The 25,341-nt window shown below is 34.5% G+C and overlaps 1 protein-coding gene across 5 annotated transcripts in view; it reads right to left on the reverse strand.

Moving 5' to 3' along the window:
* The window catches only part of AFG2A (AAA ATPase AFG2A), a 347,051-nt gene that overhangs the window by 303,292 nt on the left and 18,418 nt on the right, over positions 1-25,341 (reverse strand). For all 5 annotated transcript variants that reach the window (XM_004426516.3, XM_087437655.1, XM_087437656.1 and 2 more), the window contains one exon: positions 4,138-4,292. In XM_004426516.3, the coding sequence (XP_004426573.1) occupies positions 4,138-4,292 (155 nt within the window). The remainder of the gene's footprint in view (positions 1-4,137; positions 4,293-25,341) is intronic.

Raw genomic sequence — 25,341 nt, forward strand, 5'->3', positions numbered from 1 at the left:
AAAAGAACTGAAGTGAAAATAAAATCAGATTTTGCTTAAGCTATTTGTAATTTTAAATTTTTATCACAATTATAAATTAGAATAGCCTTTCTGAAAAAAAAAAAGAACTTGATATTCGTCACAAGCTTTAAAAATCACATATTTTAGTCTTATAATTCCACTTCTAGGAATCACAAATGCAAATATTTGAACACAAATATGTTTATAACCATATAAAAAATAGAATAGGAAAAACCTAAATATTTGAAAATAGGATAAAACAATTACAGCTTATCTACTCAATAGTCTATTGTGCAGCCATTAAAAAGACATTTCCCAAGAAATTTTAAAGTAAAATGTTTACCATGTAATTTTAAGTGAAAAAAGCAGAATATAAAACGCTATATATCTATATTAAAACACCTATATGCACAGAAAAAAAAATCTATTGGAACTATAACAAAATATTAACAATTGTCATCTCTGGGTGAAAAACTGAAATTTCACAATGCATATTAGCATATTCAAAGATTCTAAAGATTCTTGCAGTAAAGAAATACATTTGACTTTAATCACCAATTAACTGTAAAATACATTTGGCTTTTAATACATCAACTGGTATAATCACCAATTCAGAAAGTCAAAAAAAGGAAACATTACATTTAAGTAAGTGTCTAACACTTGTGGTTCCTGAAATTAATAATGTATCATATTATAATTGCCAACATTTCCATCTTAAGACATTTCTTTCAAACTTAAATATAACTAGGCAAGTGGGATTTAGTTTTAATTTCACACACTAAAATCTTTTCTCAAAAGATGTTGAATGCTTAATTTGCTATTAAAAAAATGTTCACAATTAACGAGCTACTTGAAACAGGTTTTCTATAGCAAAATAAGAATTAAACCTTCTGCAGAAATAATTTAGAGATATTTTTGTAAATGTAATAGCCAGAAATCAGAAGAGCAGAGTTTAGGAATCCAATTACAGAAATGTTGACTTCCCAGGAAAATTTTTACAATCTGAAGTGAGCATAAAAAGCAGTGTAAGAAAGTACTTTGACCAGGGCTAATCACTCTGGAGCTCATGAGTAACATCACAGTACACCATGGCCTGAGGCCAAATAATGAAGTGCCAAATGGAAAATGGCACAAGTCCATGGACTGTAAATACTGTATCAAAAGAAAATAAAGGAAAAAAATCTTTCATTAGAGCAATTAAAAATGCAGTTGTAGTACCAGTTCCTGTGATGAATAAATCAGTTCAGCAATTCCAAGAGTGGACAGCCACCGTTTAAACACATTCTCCATTGGCAGTAACTTTAAGTTTAAAACCTTACTGTATGTTTCTTTAGTTTCTAAACTTTTTTAAACACTAAAGTGTTTCTGGATGGTGTAGTTGGTTTATAGCCCTATTACCCAAAAATTTTCACATCTGGCATTTGATGATTAGGCATCTATCTGACCCATTATATTATGCAACAGTAGCCAATAACATAGTGAAAAATACAGCAAGTAAAAGTATTCATACTAATGTGCCCAAACTTTAGACCATAAATTCCAAATAAATGAAAAGTTTCTACTAACCCAACATCAATCATTCATTATTCCATAACTCCATTTGTCAAATTATGCATACTAAATTAGCATGTTCTGCTACAGAGCTTCTGAAAAAACCCAAAGGTAAGCTGTAAGTTCAGCCATGAATGTGAAAATCTTTCAAAAAGAATTCAAAACCACATTAAACAGCCTAAACTAGCAGCTAGTCATTGGGGATGTTCCTATCTTTAGGGTACCATTTCCCAGCCTAAATTTACAAAACAACTGTGTTCTATAAGAAGTTAACAAGTGTCTGCATCACTTAGCTTTTGCTAACTACCCCAAATTTAGCGGCTCAAAACAACAGATCTTTATTATTTCTGACAATTCTGACGGTTAACTGAGTGGTTCTTTTGGTCTGGGCAAACTTTGGGGTGGGACAGTCCAGCACAGTGTCACACATCTGACAATTGGCAGGATGGCTGGACTGAGGGGATCTCAGCTAGGAGAGCTCATCTTTGCTCCACACGGTCTCTCATCCTCCAGAAAGCTAGTACAGATTTCTTAACATAGCTAACATTTCAAAGAGCAGCAAGAAAAGGCAGGCCAGGCCCCAAAGCACTTTCAAGCCTGCATGTATCATGACTGCTAATATCCTATTGGCCAAAGCAAGTTACATGGCCAGACGCAGATTCAAAGGGTGGAAAACTTGACTCCCTTTCTTTTATGGTAAGAGCTACAACGTTGCAGTGCAAAAGGGCACACACACAGTGACGGGAAGACTTTGTGGTCATTTTTTGCAATATACCACATTGTAAAATGCAGAAAGTTTCTGCTCCACATCATCCATGGCCAAATAAGTTCCCCTAACAGCTCTCTTTTGACACTTGATAATACATATTAGCATATTAAAAGACTCTGAGAAGTCCTGTAGCAAAGAAATAAAATTGATTTTATTTAAACCAGTATTTCCCAAACTTATTTGACCACAAAACACATTCTTCAAGGAAGATTCACTTTTAAAAGGGAAAATACATCCACTGATTTCTAGCTACTATATCATTCCAGAGAGTCTACTCCATTGACTTAATTTTTTAGTCTTTTATTTTTTTTTTAACTTACAACAATTAAGAAACATTGGTTGAAGACCAAGAGAACTGTGAATATTGACGTGCCTATATACAATGGGGTGAAGGGTACAAAACTATGACTGACTCTCTAACAAGGCTCTAAGTTTTCAAATAACTGTAATGTTAGAGCTTTTACAAGAGAGTGTCTCAGAAACAACAGGACTATCTCAAAAGAGAAAAAGAAATGGGGTGATATTATAGAGGCAAGGGGAACAGTCACAAAATTCCATTCTTCCATCAGAGCTCTGCTATAACTGACAGAGAACAATCTGTAAACTTTCTTTGAGCTACATTAAGACAGACGTTCTCCTTATGATCAAGCCAAGCTTAACGGCTCATCCTCTACCTCAATACAATGCAGGACACACTGCCAATGCTTTCTTTCTATGTTCATTTTCTAGAAATATTAATATATTCAAGAGGCCACTTTTTCCCTAAATATCAGGCCCACTTTGGTCATGGAGGCCATAAAGATCACCTACGCATAAAAGGTAACTTCTGTTGCACTTGTGGTGATTTGACAGAGAACTGTGCAAAGACTGTCAGTGATGAGGGTATATGTAAAAGAACCCAAGGAAACATTAGGCATCATTAGTAGAAGGCATCATAACTAGAAGATTTTTTTGTTCTAAAATTGGCCTAGTTGACATTTTCTTATAAAACTAAACACGCAATTAGTATACAACCAAGTGACTGTACTCTTGAGCATTTATTCCAGAGAAATGAAAACTTACATTCACACAATACCTATACATGAATATTCATAGTGGCTTTATTCATAATAGCCCAAAACTGGAAACAGCCCAGATGTCCTTCAACAGAAGAATGGTTAGACAAACTATGGTACACACATTCCATGGAATACTACTCAGTAACAGAAAGGAACAGACTATTGATATACATAATAACTTGGATAAATTTCCAGGGAATTATGCTAAGTGGAAAAAAATCCTAATCCCAAATGGTTGCATACTGTATACTTCCATTTATAAAACATTTCTGAAATGACGGAATTTTAGAAATGAGTGCAGGAACAAGGTAGGTGTGGTTAGGAAAGGGCAACACAAGGGATCATCGTGGTGATGGAGCTATTCAGTATCTCAATTCTGGTGATGGATACACAAATCCTTATATGTAACAAAACTGCCTAGAACTAAAAACACACACACACACGTACACATAAATGAGTACAACTAACACTGGGGAAATCTGAATAAGATTGGTGATTATATCAACAGAATATCCTGCTTGTGATATTGTACTATAGTTTTGCAAGATGTTACCATGGGGGAAACTAGGTAAAGGATACACAGGACCTCCCTACAGTATTTCTTACAGCTGCACTGAATCTACAGTTATCTCCACAAAAATTTCAATTAAAGAAAATTTTTTTAAAGTTTACCGTAGGAAGTTAGTTTCCCTGGAGTCTCAGTTTCTTTCAGGGTTTAATTCAAACAGTATGACTAGCATGGGACTACAAATGACTTACATTTGGGACATCAATTGCTACCTCCCTCATGGCACTGGGCCTGATGTCATTCATGCCCTGTAAGAAATCACTCAGAGTAATCTTCACCAATCCAGCCACCTTGCTGTCAGGGAGGTTAGGCTGTTTCTTCAGGACTCTCCGCAAGGCATAGAGACCTGTAAAGAGAAAAGTAACACAAGATTTATCTTCTACCCCATAAATACAGACTGAACCATTATCAATAAAAATAATAATAAAAAATCCAAACCTCAGGTATATTATAGAATTTAAAATTTTTTGAGCTTGTGTGTGTGTATGGGGGTGGGAGGGTATGAAGGGAGATGGAAGAATGTGGGTGATGAAGGCAAAAATTCAAATGCTTAATTCTGGCAGTGAAAATATGACAAACTGATTTGAAATATGAAAATACAGATATTTTACAAACATGAAATAAAACTCACAAAACAACATTCACAGAAAAAGACCATAAAGATTTATCAAAATAATCTGTTTGGAGAATTTCTTTTAAAAGACTAAAATATTAAAATGACAACACACCTTTTGCCTCTGCCGTTTTTGTTAATACATTCAAACCAGATTTACAAGTTTTGTTAAGGTACTGGCAGAACATCTTAAAGGAAATACTTGGTTGGAAGTTGGAAATGTGGTTTTGGAACTCAAGAGAGAATCAGACTTCAGAATTATGTCCATACACAAGAGATCTGATAGTACAGGAGTGGAAGAGATCTATAAAGGGAGGCTAGAGAGGGATCAGGGATGGAAAAAAGAGGGCTGAAGGCTCAAGCTTAGGAAAGCCCATCATTTGAAGAACATAGGAAGAATGGTGGTTTTAAAAAAAAGAGAATTAATAGGAAGAGACAGAGGAGTAGAATCAGAATAGTAAAATACCGTAGGAGCCAAAAAGATGGTCAACCAAGTCAAATTTAGAAAGATCCAAAATAACTTAAAAGAGATCATGCTGACCTAGAAAGTTAAAGATGCTCAGTTCTTTGTTTTTGCTGTCTGCTTGGAGTTTAAACACTCCACTGTGTCCCAAACTCCTCCCCCCACAACTAAGTTGCCAGATTTAGAGCCCTTTGATCTGTGACAAAGACCTCTAGTCTAGAGGGCAGCAAAGTCCCTATGTACTCTTTGCCTTAGGGTCTTTTTTAATGAAGTGCTATGTTTGTGTTCCAGTGTACAATGAAGTTCCACTTTGAGTAATTTTGGTCTCAGAGACCTCTTAGAAATCCAGTCTGAATATCTGAACTTGCCCTGGGACCCCAGCTAGCTCCATCATTTTTTAATGTCTTTTGTCTAAAATGTTATGCCTCGGTGATTTTTTACTAAATTAAAATGATACCATAATTGTCATTTTACTTGCTTTCATATTTGAACTTTTATAGAGAAACAGAAGCATTGATGCAAGGAAGGCAGACACAAACTCCCAAAAACAGAGGGTTGGGTATCTTTGACCAAGAAAAAACAACGAATGGTGCAACGACACTCAAAAAATAGATCCATAGTAATCTTTCCCAGGAAACTATCAGTGTGAGTCTAATATTCATGGAGGTCTCTGAGATAGTAGGTTAAATGGAAAAAAACTACACCAGAGGAAATTGAGGATATATGTAAAAATATCACTATTTTCTAGGGAAAATTTCTTAGGCCATTCTCTGCAATCTAGAATCTATAAGTCACTTATTTAGGTCTATCTTACAAATACCAATTTGGTTTTTCTGCCTTCCAAAATGCTGAAAGACAATTCTTCTGTCTCTCTCAAATTTCTGCTTATCTTTCAACCAGAAACACTAACTACCTCTTTTCCAAACTATCTTTTCAAGGATGTTTATATACAGGAAGATAGAGTGTCTCTCTCCAAAGCAAAGGGCAGACATGCTTACTGCCCATTACAAAAGATTCAGGTTCCCTAAATTCAGGGTTCTCCTCCTGTAATGCTACCTAGTGTGGACTCAGATATCACCCCGCCCTCTTTGTGTCACTCTGAAAACTGAGGCTCAAGGAACTGGTGCAAATGCTGCTGCTCTGACTAGATAGGTAAGGAAATCTTCTAACAAGAACTATAAAGAACAAAACAAAGAGAAAAAAAGCAACCTGGAAGAATCAGAGATGATGTAGGAAGAAACAAATACAAGAGCAGTAGTAGCCTGAAAGTTGATTTGGGTAATTTAAGGACTGCAAGTAGTTGGGACCTAGAAAAAAGCTGCAGCAATACTTTTTGCCTCCCCTCCCTGATAAAGCCAAGAACTATTCTTTAAATAAAGTTGAAGATCTACCCAAGAAGGACTTCTAACGAAGTACTGGGATCAACAAGAGAAGCTGAGCAGAGGCTGAGGTAACTCTAGAGCCCATGATGACCATGCAGAGGTAGCAGGGAGGGGAGCTGGCAGTTAATATAGAATAGTACATAAAAGCATTCTTCTTGTAATTTTTTTCCTCTTCCATTCATTTCTGCCCAATCTTTTATTAAATCTTTCTGTTTTCTAGGACTTACTATTTTCTAATAATAATGCACAGCTTGTTATTTTTCAACCTTTCTTCACTTTCAACATAATTTCAGGTTGTAAATTTCCCTGTAAGTACTGCTTTAGCTGCATACTACAAATTTTGATATATTTTCATCCTTCAATACTAAATAGTTCTTCATATGTACATTATAATTCAACCGAGTTATTTAGAATTTTCTAATTTCCCAACTATGAAGGTTTTTAAATTACTGATTTTTTTTTTTTTTTTTTAAAGATTTTATTTATTTTATTTTTTCCCCCAAAGCCCCAGTGGATAGTTGTATGTCGTAGCTGCACATCCTTCTAGTTGCTGTATGCGGGACTCGGCCTCAGGATGAACGGAGAAGTGGTGCCTCGATGCGCACCCGGGATCCGGGGCCACCAGCATCGCAGCGCGCGCACTTAACCACCAAGCCACGGGGCCGGCCTAAATTACTGATTTTTAACTTAGATGAATTTTGGTCAGAGAACAAGGCCTGTATAAAATAAATTTTTTGAATGGCAATTTCATAAATGTTCTATACGTGCTTGAATATGTATATTGTTGGGTTCAGTGGTCCAGATATATATCCATTAGATCAAGTTTGTTGATTGTGTTGTTCAAGTCTTCTCCATCCTCAACCATTGACAGAGATGTGTTAAAATTCTCTCTCTAAAATAATTGTTCTGTTCATTTCTCCTTGTAGTTATGGAAATTTTTGCTTATACATTTCAAACCTACCCTGTCAAGTACATCAAGTTTAAAATAGTTACAGCTTCCCAAGGAACTGAATGTTTTATCAATATGCAGTACTCATCTTTAGATGCAGGAATGCTCTTTGCCTTAAAATTACTTGGTCTAATGTTAACATGGCTGACTATATTCTAAGCCCTACCACTTCCTTTTCTTGCCTTCTTTCAGACTAATTGATTTTTGTTTGTTTTGTTCTTTTCACATTCAATTTTTGCCTTCTACTAGTTTTGAAGTTATACACTCTATTTCTATTATTTCAATGGTTATACAGTCATGTACCACGTAACAACATTTCAGTCAACAACGGACCACATATATGAAGGTGGTCCTATAAGATTAGTACCATATAGCCTAGTAGGCTATACCACGTAGGTTTGTGTAAGTACACTCTATTGATGTTCACACAACAATGAAATCGCCTAATGACACATTTCTCAGAACATATCCCCATCATTAAGCAATGCATGACTGTACTAGAAATGTTAACACACATATTTAAACTAACAGAGTATAGTTAATCAAGGTAAAGTTAATCATGAGGCTGCAAGGAAATAATAGGTAACCTAGTGAGATAGATATCCCCAGTTATTCTTCTGCAGAGAGGGTTTTTAACATCCGGAGGGAACATCTAAATCTCTATTGCGTCTGTAGTTATTTCCTCCATTCTATATTTTATTTGCATCTTCTTTTCTCTTTCACCAAAAACACCCACTAGTGTAGTTCTGTCTCTTGAATGGACCTTGGTCCGACTTCATAATCTCAAAAATCTTTTCAAAGAATGAGACTTTTTTTTTTCACTTTACTTTGTTGTCTTATTCTCTATTCCATTGACTCTTCCCTTACATTTTTAATTTCCCTCCTCTTTGGGTTTACTCTGTTGATCTTTTCCAACTACAGTAGTCCCCCCTTATCCATGGGGGATACATTCCAAGACCCCCAGTGGATGCCTAAAACCAAGGACAGTACTGAACCCTATATATACTACGTTTTTTCCTATACATACATCCTATTATAGCATTTAATTTACATATTAAGAGATTAACAACAACAACTAATAATAAAATAGAACAATTATAACAATATATTGTAATAAAAGTTACCATAGATCTTAGCAACCTCAGCATACAATTTTTTTCGTTGCCTTATTAATTTGAGAACTTTCACCTTTTCACTTAAAATCAGCACTTTATGGCTTCTCTTTGGCATATCTGAATTGCTAGCATCCCTACTCCTGCACTTTGGGGCCATTATTAAGTAAAATAAGAATTACTTGAACACAAGCCCTGTGATACCACAACAGTCAATCTGATAACCGAGTTGGCTACTGAGTGACTAACAGGCAGGTAGCATATACAGCATGAATATGTTAGATAAAGGGATGATTCACATCCCCGGTGGGATAGTGTGAGACTTCATCATGCTACTCAGAATGGCACGCAATTTAAAACTTTTGAATTGTTTATTTCTGGAATTTTCCATTTAATATTTTCAGACCACGATTGACCCGGGTAACTGAAACTGCAGTTAAGTGAAATCAAGGATAAGGGGAGGACTACTGTACTTGAGTTGAATGCATTTATTTTTAATCCTTCTTGTTTCCTGATAAAATGTATTCGTTATAATTCCCTCTTAGAGAAAATTTAAAACACAGAGTTTTTGCTATCCTTCTATTCTTAGCATTTAATTTCCTGGAGGATTTCTTTCGTAGCTCACACAGAGATTATTTAAGTACTATGTGATTTAGTTTTCAATTGTACCACTTATTAAATTATTGACTCTCGGCTCCAAAACCATGCTTCTATACTCAGCTTTGTGATACTGGGGCTGAAACTCTGTAAACTACATTTCAGCTCCCTGGTAGGCTTTGCCAGTGCTACAGCAAAGTTCTAGAGGGAGACTGCAAAGCTGAAGAGGGAAGAAAGGAGTCACTCCTTCCTCTTTACTCCATGGGCTTCTTGCCTGTCTGCTATTCCTGTGACCATCACTCTAGCAACCCCTAAGAGACACCAGCACCAACCTAGCAGTGCCACCTTCTCAGAGGTCTGAGTCAGCCTTCAAAGTATCAGGCTGCTCTTCAGAAGTCTGAGTTACAGCTCAGCTTCTAGGTTTTAAGAATCCCAACCTCTTCCCTTTGTCTCCCCAGCCTTAGGGGTGGTAGCTGCTTCCTGTAGTTGCTACTTCCTTTCAATTACCTAGTTAACAATTTTATAATGGGTTTTCAATTCTTTATAGTAAATTGTCTCTGTAAAAATAACTAGTATAAGTTCTATCTCCTAACTAGATCATGACAGAAATAACAATCCTGAGGGATTTTTTAGAAATATCCTTTTCTTCCCCCCATTATATATAGACTGAGATTTTTGTGAGAGCAAAACTACCCAAACATTTTAGGAGGTTAATGTAACCTTGACTCCAAAACCAAATATGAATACGAAAAAAAATTTTTTTCACTGATGGACATGGGGTAATAGTTCTGAATAAAATATTACCTAATTAAATCTAACAGTGTATTAAAAAATCATAGATTCACAATCAAATAGAGTTTATCTCAGAAATGAAAGGCCAGTTCATCAGAAAAACCTATTAATTAACTCATCACATTAATTGACTAAACTAAGAATAATCATATAATTATTTTTACTGATGCAGAAAAAATAAGATTCAAAATCTATTTATAATGATAAAAATAATTTAAAATATTCTCAGCAAAGTGTATTTGATTAAGATTATATTCCAGAAATCTTGAGCAAACATTATATTTCCCCATCACATAATGGGGAAACTATATGCATCCTCTTTAAAGCTGGTAACAAGACAAGGATGCCACTATCACTACTACTAGATAATTTAATCGTTGAGGCCCTGGCTATTAAGAATAGAAAAAATGAGAGTGAGAGAGAGGTAAAAAGATGAAAAGAGATAAAACTGCCATTATTTGCATATGACAGTCATCTACCCAGAAAAGCCAAAAAACATCATTAGAAAACTATTAGAATTAAATAAGAGAGTTATGCAAGGTTGATAATCTATAAAAAAATTATCAATATAAAATTTCTCTACACCAAGAAGAGCAATTTTAAAATAGTTAAAAAAAGAAAACCATTCACAATAATCACCAAAACAATAACGTATCTAGGAATTAACATAACCAAGAAAATATAAGACCTCTATGGAGAAAATTCTAATAAAGAGAAAAATATGGATAAAAGGGAGACAGTTCGTATTCTTGGATGGGATGACAATATGACAAAAATGGTGATTATATTCAAAATAATCTACATATTCTAAATGCAATCCCAATCAAAAATGCCAGATGTATATTTCTGGTAAATTAGGATAAACTTTTTCTAAAAATAGTATTGAGGAATAAAAGTCTATATATAACTAAGTCAACAGTAATGCAAATAAATAAATAGAATTTACCTTACCAGATACTAAGGTATAATTAATAGTATTAAAAACAGTGTGTAAAAGGTATAAGACCAGACAGATCACACTGGAACAGAATACAGTTCAGAGACAAATCCATACATACATAAATTTAATATATGATAAATTCATGATAATATATCATAAATCATTGAGGAAAGGACAGGCTATTTAGTAGTTGGTAATTCAGTATTTAGTACTGAATAAGGGGAAAATTGGCTCATTGTGTAGATCCCCAGGCACTGGGTCTCTAATGAGCTCTTCTGGTAGACAACATTTCATACATGTCACAACTTGTTGCTGGAGGAATTAAACATGTCCTGAGTGACTCCACTGGGAGAGGACTCTTGGAAGCTTGTGCCTGGTCTCCTCCACACTTTCCCCCAGGTGCCTTTTCCCTTTGATGATTCTGTTTTGTATCTTTCCCTTGCACTAAATCATAGCCATGAGTATGACTATATGCTGAGTCCCATGACTCCTCCTATTGAAGAATCAAACTTAGGGGTGGTCGTAGGGATCCACAAATATTTAGATAAATATAAATCAATAATAACTGTATAAAACAACAATAATGTTTTGGGGTAAAGAGAATCAAAGTGTTCCCAAAGTGTTTGCACTGTTCTTGCATTAGTCTCTAATAAGCCAAGGAAACATACTGTAATATATAAAATAACCACTAACAGAAGAGTTAAAATATATAAATAAAAAGGTAATGGGGGGTGAAATAATCAGAATACTTGCCTATTCCAAGAGAACGGGAGAGAAGAGAGGGAAAAAAAAACAGAACAGGTGGAACAAATAGAAAGAAGGTAGATTAAACTTAAGCATTTAAAATATTATCCTAAATGTAAATGTATTATGTACTTGAATTAAAAGACTGACAGCATCAGATGGAATATAAAAATAAAACTCAAATTTGTACTATTTATAAGAGAGAGATTCTGAAATAAAAGAATATAGAAAGGTTGAAAGTAAAAAAAATAGAAAAAGGAATACCATGAAAACATAAACAAAAGGAAAATAGTGCATCTAAATGCACCTATCTACAATCAGATAGACTTTAAGCAAGAGGTATTACTAGACATTTCAGGATGATACAAGGGTCGATCCGCCAAGAATATATAAAATTCTAAATTAATACATACCTAATGTATGTATTAATTTAACAAAGTTTCAAAATATAAAAAGCAAAATTAAGCAGAATTGAAAGGAGAAATAGATAACTTTACTTGCAGATTTTAACACACTTCACTCAGCAGCCAAAAAATATATATTTATAGATATATGTATATTTATAGAAGATATGAAAAACAAAACTAACTCACTTATCCTAATTGGCATACATAGAAAACAACATCCAAAATAGTAAAATATCCATGCTTTCAAGTGTACCCGGAAAATGTACCAAAACTGACCACATGCTGGAACACAAAGCAACTCTAAGTATATTTCAAGGATTGAAATCATAAAGTGTATGTTCTCCTACCACAGTAGAATAAATAGCAAAATCAAGAATAAAAAGATATCCAAAAATACACAAATATTTGGAAATTAGTCAATTAGAAATTAGTTATTTCTAAATAACTCATGGATCAAAAAAAAAAATCCAATGAAAATTGCAAATTTTTTTAACCAAATAATAATGAAGATTTGTGGGATGCTGCTAAAGCTGAACTTAAAGGGACAGTGACAGGCATAATGCACGTATTAGAAAAGAAAAAAGGCTGAAAGTCAATGAGGTGCTCATCTTATAAAATGAAGAATAAAATAAATCAAAAAAGAAAAACAGTAGGAGAGAAATAATGAAGATGAAAACAGAAATTAATGAAAGAGAAAACAAATGTACAATTAAAAAAAAACATCAGGGGCCAGCCCCCATGGCCAAGTGGTTCAAGTTACACATGCTCCGCTTCTGTGGACCAGGTTCGCAGGTTCAGATCCCAGGCGCAGACATATTCTACTCATCAACCACGTTGTGGAGGCATCCCACATACAAAATAGAGGAAGACTGGCACAGATGTTAGCTCAGGGCTAATCTTCCTCAAGCAAAAAAGGGGAAAATAGCCAAAGGATGCTGGCTCAGGGCAAATCTTCCTCACCAAAAAAAAAAAATCAATAAAGCCAAAGGTTTATTCTCTGAAAAGGCAGATAAATCCTTTGGCAAGATGAATAAGGGAAATGTGAGAAAAGACACACATTACTGGTGAACAAAAAAGGAGACATCACTATAGAACCTACAGACATTGAAAAGATAATGAGAGGATACTAGGAATAACCTTATACCAAATAATTTGAAAATTTAGATGAAATGAACAAATTTCTAGGGGAAAAAAGCTTACCAAAACTAATACACAAATTAAAAAAGTACATAATTGAATACTCCAACAGTTATTAAATAAATTAATTCTGTAATTAAAACCTTTCCCACAGAGAAAATTCCAAGCACAGATGGCTTCATTGGTAAATGTTACAAAGTATTTAGGGATGAATGTAACACTAAGATTACAAAAGCTCTTCCAGAGAAAAAAGAAGCCAGAACAATTTCCAACTCGATTCATGAGGCCAGCATAACCCTGTTCCTCAACTCTTAAAATGACATTACAAAAGAAAATTATAGGCTAATTTCTGTCATGAACATAGGTGCAAATATCCTAAACAAAACATTAATACATAAATAAAGAATTACACATCATGACAAGATGGCTATATTCCAGGAATGTAAGTTTGTTTTAACATCTGAAAATCAATCAACATCATTCTCCACATTAAGAAAGAAGAGAAACAATATGGTTATCTCAATAGATGCAGAAAAGGAATGTCATAAAAATCAATACCATTAATTATAAAAGCACACTAGGAATAGATGGAAGTTTCTTTATCAGATTAGCAACAAAAAACACAGAGCAAATATAATTATTAATAGTAAAATATTAGAAACTTTCTCCCTAGGATCAAGAATGAGATAAGGACAACTACTGTTATCATTTCAATTATATACTATGTTAGAGATCCTAACTTAGCAGTGCATTAAGGCAAGAAAAAGAAATAAGTGTAGAGATTAAAAGGAATGAAATAAAATTGTCATTTGCAGATCATACACATAGAAGACTATAACATGACCATATACACAGAGAACTCAAAGAATCTACATATACACTATTAAAATTAATAAGTGAATTTAGCAAGGTAGGTAGACACAAAGGCAATACACAAAAATTTACTTTTTCTAGATACCAGCAAAAAAAATTATACAGTGAAATTTTAAAAGATGCCATTTATAACTACTTTCAAATAAATCTAAATACCAAAGAATAAATCTAATGAACATTATGTAAGACTTCTTCACATAAGACTATAAAACTCTGAGAGAAATTAAAGACCTAAAATAAACAAAGGGATCTACCATCTTCATGAATTGCAAGATGTTAGCTTTCTCATTCTCTCCAAATTGATCAAGAAATTTAACAAGCCCAATCAAAAGCTAGTGTGGGCGAGGAAGGAAAGCCTAACAAGTTGACTTTTAAAGTTCGAAGCACTGCCAAGGGCCAAGAATAGTCAAGACAACCTTGACGAAGAAGAAAAAAAAAGGAGCACTTATCCTCCACTTACCACTTTTAATAAGGCTAAAGTCATTAATGACATTTTGGTATTTTGCCAAAGCATAAAGAGATAATGAAATAGAACAGAGAATTCAGAACTAACTCAAACTCTTGATTTATGACAAAAGTAACACTGTAGAGCAAAGAAGAATAGATGGTCATTTCTTTAACTGGTGCTAGTACAACTGATTACATACATGTAAACAAGTGAATCAATTATAGATGGTAATATGAAAGGAAAGACAATAAAAGCATCTTTAGAATGAAAGAAGAGAATATAAGAGAACATATTCATGACAGTGGAACTGACATAGATTTCTTAAACAGGATACAAAATCACGAGCTGCAAAGGAAGATTGATAAATTGGATTCATTATCTTTAAATATATTATAATAAATATATTATATAGAGTTACAAACTTCTGTTCCTCAAAAGACACGATGAAGAGTAAAAATGCATACCATAGTAGGAGAAGATATTTAAAATATATATATCCAACAAAGGTCTCATAACCAAACTATATTAAGAACTCCCACAAAGCAATTATTTTTTTAAAAAGCAACACAATAGAAATGTTGAATAGATATTTGAATAGGCATGTCACAAAGGAGGATATCTAAATGGTCCATACATATATAAAAAGGTACTCAACCCAGTCATCAGAGAACTAAAACCACAATGAAAATCTGCTAAAAACTCACCAAATGTTGGCAAGGGTGATAAGAAACTGGAACTTTCACACACTACTGATAGAAAAGTAAATTGATGCAATTACTACAGAAAACTTTTGGTAGTATTAACTATCAAGAACACACACAAATCCTATAACCCAATTCCACTCCTAGATATATAGCAACAACGAGTACATTTGTGTACCAAAAGTTATGTGCAAGAATATTCATGGCATCATTATTCGTAATATTTATACAATACAATACAGCAATAAAAATGTACTATTGATGGGGCCGGCCCCGTGGCTTGGTGGTTAAGTGCTCGCGCTCTGCTGCTGGCGGCCCGGGTTGGGATCCTGGGCGCGCACCAACGCACCGCTTCTCCGGCCACGCTGAGGCCGTGTCCCACATACAGCAACTAGAAGAATGTGCAGCTATGACATACAACTAAAGACTGTGGCTTTGGGGGGAAAAAATAAAAATAAATAAAATCTTTAAAAAAAAAAAATGTACTATTGCTACACAGAATAAACTGATAAAGCTCTCAAACCATAATATGACTGAAAGACAGTACAAAACAGGAAAGCTAATTAACCTGTGGTGTTAGAAGCAAGAGGAGTGGTTGCCTTTTGGGTTGGAGGAGGACCTGATGGAGGTTCCAGGGCACTAGTAATGCTCTGTATCTTGACCTGAATGGTGGTTATATAGGTGTATTTACTTTGGAAAATTCATGGATCTTACAGTTTACACACTTTTCTGTACATATGTAATATTTCAGAAAGCAGTTTATTAAAAAGTAGAATATGTAAAAAGTGAAGTAAAAGGGGAAAAAAAAAACTATAAACAAAACCCCAACACAGAAGGTGGTTTAAATAACATTGAGAGCTGATAGTTTCAGAAATTATAAACTGAAGTTTAAAATGATATTTTCTTACCTCAAATCTAAGCATCCATATATATACAATGAAGTTTACCCCTTAATATTTTATTGCTAAAGCATGGAAGTATTAATTTTTATTTATAGCACTCTGTTATTAGAATAATTAAAACTGTGCTGACACAGGAAAAGAAACCCATAAAAATGGTTCTGTGAATAAATGTCTATATAGAAACCCTAATCAGGCTTGGAATCATTGCAGGACATATTTACTAGGTTAACTAGTGTGTGAAATATACTAGTATGCAAAATAGGGATTGTGTAAATGATTTACAGTCCTCACAAAGAATTTTTATTTGCCAGAATATGTTTATACAAATGGATACATTTGGTATGGGGGTAGGGGTTTGAGTAAATGAGAAAAGAATAGGACTTGAGGAGAGATAAGAGAGTTAGTCATGTTAATTAATACGAAATTATTTTTAAAGAACAGTTTTCAATAAGAGAACCACTCTTCTGTACCTGTATTACCTGCCAACTCAGTTACAATTCATATTACAGCAAAGCAACTATTAAAATATCATATCATGAAGCCACTGAGAAGATATATTCATTGACCACAGGTTACTCTTTCATAGGCACTCTTCTTCAATATTAACTCATCTATTCATTCACTCAAAATATTCACTAGAATCTCCTAGATATAATTAGTTTATTCGACAAATGTATTGAGCTCCTACACGCCAGGGTATGCAAGAGCAAGAAGGCAAATAAACCTCTCATAGCGCTAACAGTCTAACAGAGGAGACACATAATAGGTAATTATTATAAACTGTGTCAAGTATTATGACATGGAAAGAACAAAGTGTCACAAAAACACATCTAACCCAGTTTAGTAGGATTAGTGACAGTTTAGAGTTAGAAAACCCTTGCAGCACTCATTTGGTATATTTCTTTATTTCACAAATGAAGAGAACAAGATGTGTGCCCAAGCTCAAGTAGTCAGACCTGAAAAATCAGTTGATGTTAAACTGATAAAATGAGAATTGAGGCCAAAGAGGCAGCACGGTATTCCAGGCAGAGGGAACAGCATATATAAAAGCCTAGGGACAAGAATAAGATTACGAGGCTCTATAGAACAATAAAAGACAAAATCCCTGTCCTTAGAGAGTTCACTCTTACAAATATGAAAGAACATGTCTTAAATCTAAATCCAACTCTATTAATTTGTTTGTAAATATGTGAGAAGATAAAAGTATAGCAGACTGTCAGAAAGGGAAAAGAATAATATGGAAGATCACAGATTCGCAAAAGCAGTAAAAACGTAACAGGGGATCCTGGAAATTCCTGCCATAGGCCTTCAGATTCCTTCACACTCTGAGGTCCTGGTTCTATGATTCTAGGCTCTATATAGAGGTACTCTATTTTATACAACAAATGCTATTCTTGAAAATAATGTATAAGTTGAAACAGAATTTACATGAATTAAATGTTAAATGTATATAAGAGCTTACAAAAATTAAAGATCCCTGGAGCTATCATGTTAATGCAAACAATCCTTCATGGTCCTAGACCTGCCACTAGCTCAGATGTCACTTTAAATAAGTGTCTTTGGCCATCAGTTATCTCATTTACTATATGGAAAGATTAAAACATATCTTCTCTAAATTAGTTTTTCAGCTTTAAAATTCTACGATGCTAAGCTTAAATTATTAGACATCAACCATTCCTAATGAGGCCATACTAGAATCTATGCCAAGAAATTAAATTTTTAAAAATACATATATTTTTATAAACCAGAAGTAAACAATTAATTAGATGAGCAAATGGACACATGTACATCATCAAGGAATACAGCTTAGGGCAAGCAATCTATAACATTTCCTGTCATTAAGTTTAAAGTTAATTTTTAAAATGTAAACAAAAACAGAAGCAATACTCCTATGTTCTTAAGAAACACAACTTTGAAACAAAAAACAGGCGTAGCTAATTTAACAATAAATGTCATTTTGTTTTCATTATTTTATTTTCCAAAGTTTTGAGAATGGAAAATAAGATGCAACGAATAGAAGAAAAGGCAAAATGCCTCAGGCAAGCCTAATGCCAACACATTTTTTCCAGTATATGACATGTTCCCCCTCAAGCCTCACATCAGTCTCCAGATATAATCACTTCTGGACAAGGGCAATTACTCTAAATTCATGCTCTTCAAAGCCAACTGCTCCAGATTCAATCAACAAACATCATCTTGCCCCACACACATAGAATCCTACTATTTTATATTTGATGCTTGCTAAATTGTGATGTTATTTTTGATACTGCAATTAAGTTCCTTCATTAGAAACTAGCAATGAACTTAAACTGATCACAGGAGCAATAATTCTTTTAGAATTATGACTACCCTACAGACACTTCATTATGTGAAGAAGTAACATGAAACATGGGCATCTGGATCTCAGATTTGAACTGTAAAAGTTGAGCATAAAATTTTCTAATAATATACTCAGGCACATGAAGACTGAAAACACGCATAACAAAATCTAAGTCTCCCTTTTTAAAATGGACTTTCCTCAAAATATCAGAACTCCAGAAAATTTGTTTTATCTGGAGTCGTCACTCTCCCTCAACTCAGTATTAAGTACAAACAAGATGATAAGTACCAGTTGATACATCACTGGGAGAGTTCTCATTGCTCATTAATAGAAAAGAAATCAAACAGAACACCCTCAAAGAGGGTATTGTGGTTCTCACTTTATTTATATTACAAGTGACTGGTGTAACTTAAACTGATCAGAGGAGCCAGGTCTATTCTGAACCCCCATCACTTTCAAAAGTTGCTTTTAAAAGGCACTACGGAAGGCACACTGGTCTCAAGACCTGAATCTTGGCCAAGACTTGACTAACTGAGCTTGGACATATCACAAAGTCTGTCCTTGTCTATGAAATAAGGGAACATACTAAATGATTTCTGAGAGGGTCTTCTAGTTCTAAAACATCAGGATTAATACACTTCGCCAGTCCTGGGTTTCAATAAACTTTCCTAAAAATATAGCTTTAAGTTTCCAATTTTTAAGATCAAATTATTTACTTACCTGGCTTACCAACACTACAAAATGCTGAGTTTTAAAAAATGGATAGTTGATTAGAGCACAATTCTTATGCCAGGAAAAGGCTGAAGATCTATGGCTTGGTAGACTAGAGCAAGGCCCAGGTAAGAGAAGAGGAACCAGGAAAATAATGAAGGAATATAATCTCATCTGGCTTTCACCTGAGGAGGGGAGGGGGGCACAGATGTGGCAAAGGGAGAGGGTGGGCCAACTCTATTTATCCCTTTTTATAGAGGGTACAAAAACCCTAAATGATAATACACCGTCAAAATTGAAAAAGTAAGACAATCACTATCTCTGTTTTCTCAACTTTCAATCACCCCTCAATTTATTGCAATTTAGCAGCTAGCCACAGGACCCCACTATAACTACTCTCTTCCAAGGCCCCCATGACCTCCCAGGTAAGAAACTAAGCACTTGATGTCACTGTGGTCTCTAGTACTGTGGTTCCTGGCTTCACTATTTATTTCCTGTGTGATCTTGGGAAAGTTCTTTAACCTCTCTGACCTAAGTTTCCTCAGCCATAAAATGAACATAACCTCATAGAGATGCTGTAAGAAATGCATTAACACATGTAAGGCACTTCAAACAGTGGCCTACACATTGCAAGTACTTGATCAGTGGTTTCTACATTATTTCTAATTACTTCCTCCCTGAAATCTTCCCTCATTTCATTTGTTACCGTGTTCTTTGGGTTCTCCTCCCATGTCTCTAGCCACTCCTCAGTCTCTTATACCAGATCTTTGCTAACAACCCAACCTTTAAATGGTGTTCTTCAGAACCCCTCTTCTCTCCTCATTAGCATTCTAAAACCTCCCTGATCATTCACAAATACCCGACACACTGTAATTACCTATTAAAACTGCTGAACTTCCCTGTGCATCTTGAGCTCTAAGAGGAGAGGGTCCAAGTCTGTCTTATTCACTGAGGTAGCCCCAGCACCCAGTGCAGTGCCTCGCTCAATGAACGAATGAATAAATGAACTCTACTCACTCTCTCTCAGGGATCTCATTCATTTCAATGGCTTCAGTCACTATCTAACTGCTAACAACTTCAAAGTCTGTATCTCTCACCCAGACTCTCCCCATTTCCAAAACCTCCAATTCCAAGTCCTGCACCTTAGACAATGTAAAAAATAAAGAGGGGTGGGAAGTGGGGGATAGAGCAGGCAGGAAGAAGATAATGGCAATAGTCTAGACAAGAGCAGTGAAAATAGTTTAAAATTTTTTAAAAGGTTAAATTCTGAATAAATTTTGAAAACAGAGCTAAAAGGATTTGATAAAGGAAGAGTCAATAAAAAAAGAATCAAGAATAAGTCTTAGAAATAACTTGTATTTAGATAAGACTGATTTTATTTTTGTGATTGTTTTAATTAGAAAGAAAACATTTCCTTAAGTTTTATACTTTTATAGTCTTGGCAAGCAACTCAGAAAATTTTCCACTAGCAAAGTAAATGGTATATATCACTTAGAGCTTAAACAGAATCAAAACCACCACCTGTTTTTCTGAAACAAACCACTCAGCTCCAGTCATCTCAAACGAACAGTAAAAGTAATATTAAGATACCGAATTCACTGACAAAAAAAATTTTGATTTCTTATATAATATCCATAATAATTATGCAGTAGGATAAATCCCATCACAAATATAACTATCATATTTCAGAATTACAAAACAGAGGGGAAAATTCACTGTTTTATGAGATATTATATTGCATAACTGCTTATTTATCCAGCTACAATCATAAATAAAGATATGATCCCTTATAAAATATATTAATTAGAGTGATAACTGTGATACATACATCAATTTAATTTTGTTGCTCTACTGCAGGCCTACGGTAGACTCACATGTATGGCAAGGAGGGTAGGAGAGGGAAGAGACTGATTCTGCCAACGTATGACGTGAGAGCTCCCAAGTTCAGCAAGAAAATCTATCAGGTAGGCACCTCCAAAACAAGCCATATCTACCTCTAGTCTGCAAATTCTTATTGCTAGGTGAGACTTTTACTGATTCAGATTCAGTAAAAATCACTACTCTAGCAAGGTAAAGGATTCTGCCAGTTTTCCCTGATATCTCTTGTACTAGCATAACCAAAATACTTCATAAAATATCAGGAATACTGTCAAAATTCAAATAAGCTTCCACCAGAGAAATGCATAAATACTCATAAAATATAAATTTTTTTTTTTAAAAAAAGAGAACGTGACATTTAACAAGGGTTTGTATAAACCATGACCACTGCTGCCAGACTACGTTTCTAAACTTCATAAGAACTCTTAAAAGATATGTTATCCCTATTTAGCAGGTGAGAAAGCAGAGTTCAAGTGGTTAAATGGCTTGTCCAATGTCTCTCAGCTGATCAAGGGCAGTGCTAGCATTTGAATCTAGAGCTCACCATAAGCTTTCCACTAAACCCCACTATTTCCCTGGACTTTATTAAAAAATACTAAATTTTTGCAGGATCAGTATTTTAATTCTAACTTAGAAAACAACATTGACAGAATTCAAAAAAGGTGGAAAATGTTGGAAAGAGAACCTTTCATGAGAGCTGGACTGTTATGTATTTTGCACATAGTAGATCCTCCATAAATTCCTGTTAAAATAAGCTAATGAGGGTGAGAGGAAGGGCTAACAGCTATAAATATCTCAGAACTCTGGTACAAGACAGATAAAATTTTCCATCTCAAAAAAGTTATGTTATAGTAATTAGATTCAGTATTGTTACTAGACCTACTTAAGTGTTATAATGACAAAATCATTGTTTAAATAAGAGTTTTAATTCTTCCTGTTCTGCGATGCTATCTTATCAAGGCCCAAGTATTTTGTATGAACATGTTGAAATGATGTGAAATCAACAAGGATGCTAAAGATAAATTCTTAAAGATGTGAAGCAAATACTTCCTTTCACTGTAAACAAAATGACTGAGTTCACTTCTTGAAGAAATCAAGCTCTATTTATATTCACTCTCCTGAAATGGCACAGGCAGCCTTAGAAGGATAAGTTTATAATAAATCCCTATATTTGGAAAACACTGTTGCTAAGCATCTTCTAACATTCAGCAGAGTTTATATAATTCATGTCTCTGCTACATAATTAACATTTCATGTTTTCCAAAAAACTGTGGTATGCTTATCTATGTTGTTAACTTAAAACATTATAAATTTTGAGGGAATTAATAAAAGGCTATGCAACTAATTAATTAGAAAGGCAGCCTAATCCCAGGAGGAATACAAACATAGACATTAAATGTCAGGATGTGTCAGAGTCGAGCTTGTAAACAGCTTGTCCACTTGAGATAAAACATTTCAAAATTCAGCTGCTCTTTGCTTAAAAAGGTGAGCTACAAAACATTAGGCCTTTGGACAAGTCACGACATATCAAACCACACTCTAGCTCAAAAATTAATTATAAAGAAAACATAATATTTGAAAATAAGTTTCACGCCCAACCCTCAACACTGAACGTTTTATCTGCTCAGATAATAAGAGATCCAAGTGTTGAAAGCAACACTACTGTAGTATTTCCAACTTTCATATTCATTATGGAAAGAAAGTTAAAAGATACGGAAAATATTTAGTAACAGTGGCATAAAAGAATAGAAAAACTGAGAGTAAGCACAGTGCAAAAGATGCAGTATCACCCTTACAAACTATGGAACAAACTGTAAACCTTCTATCCTCTGGAAAAGCATGCAAAAATAAATATATACTACAAGGATTTTGATCTTTTGTATTAGTATCCCACAAACAAAAACATTTAGATTACAAAAACAATCAGGAACGTAGTTCACTTAGGTTTCATGAAATTCTGAATCACTTCAATGTATGCTACTACTAGACATCTGTGCACCACTTTTTGTTAAAAGGGCAGAGCTTCTCCAACTAGAAGGCAGTCCAGCAAGAAGGAAAACCATCTGACAGCAACACACAAAAAGCTCAAAGAACACACAGGTCCACAAATCATAAACAAGCAAATGTTCTAGGAAAAACACATCTATATTCTTATTTGTATTCTTAATCATTAATTCTTAACTGGTGGTTAAGAATTGTTAAGAACCATTGTTCTTTGTTAACTGGTGGTTAAGAATTGTTTCCTTAATTGTGGCTTTTCTATCCTTCGGAATTATCCGTCATTTTTAAATTTTATTCAGAACCATTATACATACCTGCAAGACAAACTCGGACACTCATTGTCTCCTAGAGTGGGAGGGTTAAATGATAATAGTTTGGAATAGTACATTACTATCACATAAAAACTCTGGAAAGAAACTCAACTCTATCAGAGGTAGTCAGAGAATTACATTCCCTAAATCTAATCCAGTTATTTAAATCAGTTACAGAGAATCTTCAAAAATCAGAGAGCTGGTTGGCCTAGACCAAGAATAGCATTCGTTGTATAAAATAGAGTACCTCTATATATAAGAGCCTAGGATCATAGAACCAGGACCTCAGAGTGGGAAAGAATCTGAAGGCCCATAGCAGGAATTTCCAGGATCCCTTGTTACGTTTTTACAGCTTTTGCAAATCCGTATACCTATAAAGGTAGCAATAACCACTTGGAGCTGTTTCTTCAACACAGAGCAGGAGTTTCTGCAAGCACCAGTGGAAAGAAGGAGATGACTCTCACCAGAGGTTTAAAAACAAAACTAAACCCAACTCTGAGGTTAATAAACATTTTTATTACTCTACCAAGGGGAGTGGGGTGGTAATTATGTCTCCCAGCTTTCACATATAGTTCTCATATCAAATACTTATTGAGCACCTATTATGTACCAGAAATCACTAATAGTGCCTCTACATATTAAGACAATACCATGACTCTTGTTCAAACACAATGATTCTAACTGTAATTTTAAAGTCAATGTAATGATTGTGACTGCTTCCACCTGCCCAAGGAAACGTAACATGTTAAAAAAAAAAAAGCACCAATTCAAACTTCCCTAGGCAGTCATTTTAAAAGACTGAGAGCCATTCAAATTATCGTCTAATAACTCCTCTAAATCTAGGTAGGATGCAACATTAAATGTTCAATTCTTTTTATTTATAACAAAGCCCTGACTAACCACCTAAGTTTAAGTCATTCAAACAAACAGGTACAAAAAAGAAGACAATGAAGTACAGAAAGGCCAGGTGTATGAAAGTAGCTGAGGCTAAGTCAGGATCAGTGAGTAACTTGGGTATTTGTTATTTCCCCCTTTCCTTTTTCTAATTCTTCCTATCCTTTCTCCACCCCACCACCACCCCTGCCCAGCCCCGCACCCCCGCCTTTTCTTTCTGTTCTCCCTTATGTCCAGGGAATGTCATATTTACAAGGGAACTCAGAGATCATCTACCACAACCCCCTCAATTTACAAATGGAGAAAACTAAAGTGCAGATAAAGCAAAGAACTTGCCCAAGATCACAAGCCTGATTTTAAAGGCAGGTCTGTCCAACTCTCAAAATCCATTTTCTACTATACCCCTGTGCCTCTTCAGAAAAATCCCTTGCAAAAAATTCGAGCACACTACTCTTAAACTTTATTCTGCTATATAAAGTTAGAGAATGACACTACATAACACAACATACACTAGTATTTAAGACAGTATACACAAAACCACACAAATATATTTTCCTTACTGGACACTTTTAATTATAACACTAATCTTTTTAAAAATTACATTCTCATAGTCTGATTCATTGCTAGATTAGAGAAAAATAGAATATCAGTTCAATACTTGATAATTTGAAATTATTACTAAGTCACATTAACAACAATTAATATTTATTTACTGCTTGTATGTACCAAGTACATCCTTTATACTTACATATACACATCTTAATATTGAAGGCCTCTCTCCACCCTACCTTCTGATCCTTTCACAACTTTTTCAATTAAATGTAACATAGTAAGGGGTAGAATTTCTCAAATTTTCTTGCCATTTTCCTAAGGTTCTGGGAATATTACAGTGCCCATGAAAGTAAATGGTGCCATTTATTTCTAGTATGTGGATTACATGTTCACTTTTCCCCTAAAAGTCTCAGGACACAGCTTAATTTGTGGACTCTACTTACTGTGAAGAGATATGGATATTTTCTACTTTATACATTGATTCAACCCTTAGCTTCACAGACTAAAATTAAATCAAAAAGCCTTATACCGCTCCGACAAAAATCTTTGCTTTACGATTTAATTTTGACTAAGAGGATGGATTTGGAATAAGATGACCTTGAGTTAAGTTCTAGTTTAATACTAGCTGTGAGATCTCTCTTGACTCTATCTGATACTTACATCACAGG

The sequence above is a fragment of the Ceratotherium simum genome, chromosome 12 (genome assembly GCF_057802395.1).
Source record: "Ceratotherium simum simum isolate JZ-2026a chromosome 12, ASM5780239v1, whole genome shotgun sequence".
NCBI lineage: Eukaryota > Metazoa > Chordata > Mammalia > Perissodactyla > Rhinocerotidae > Ceratotherium > Ceratotherium simum.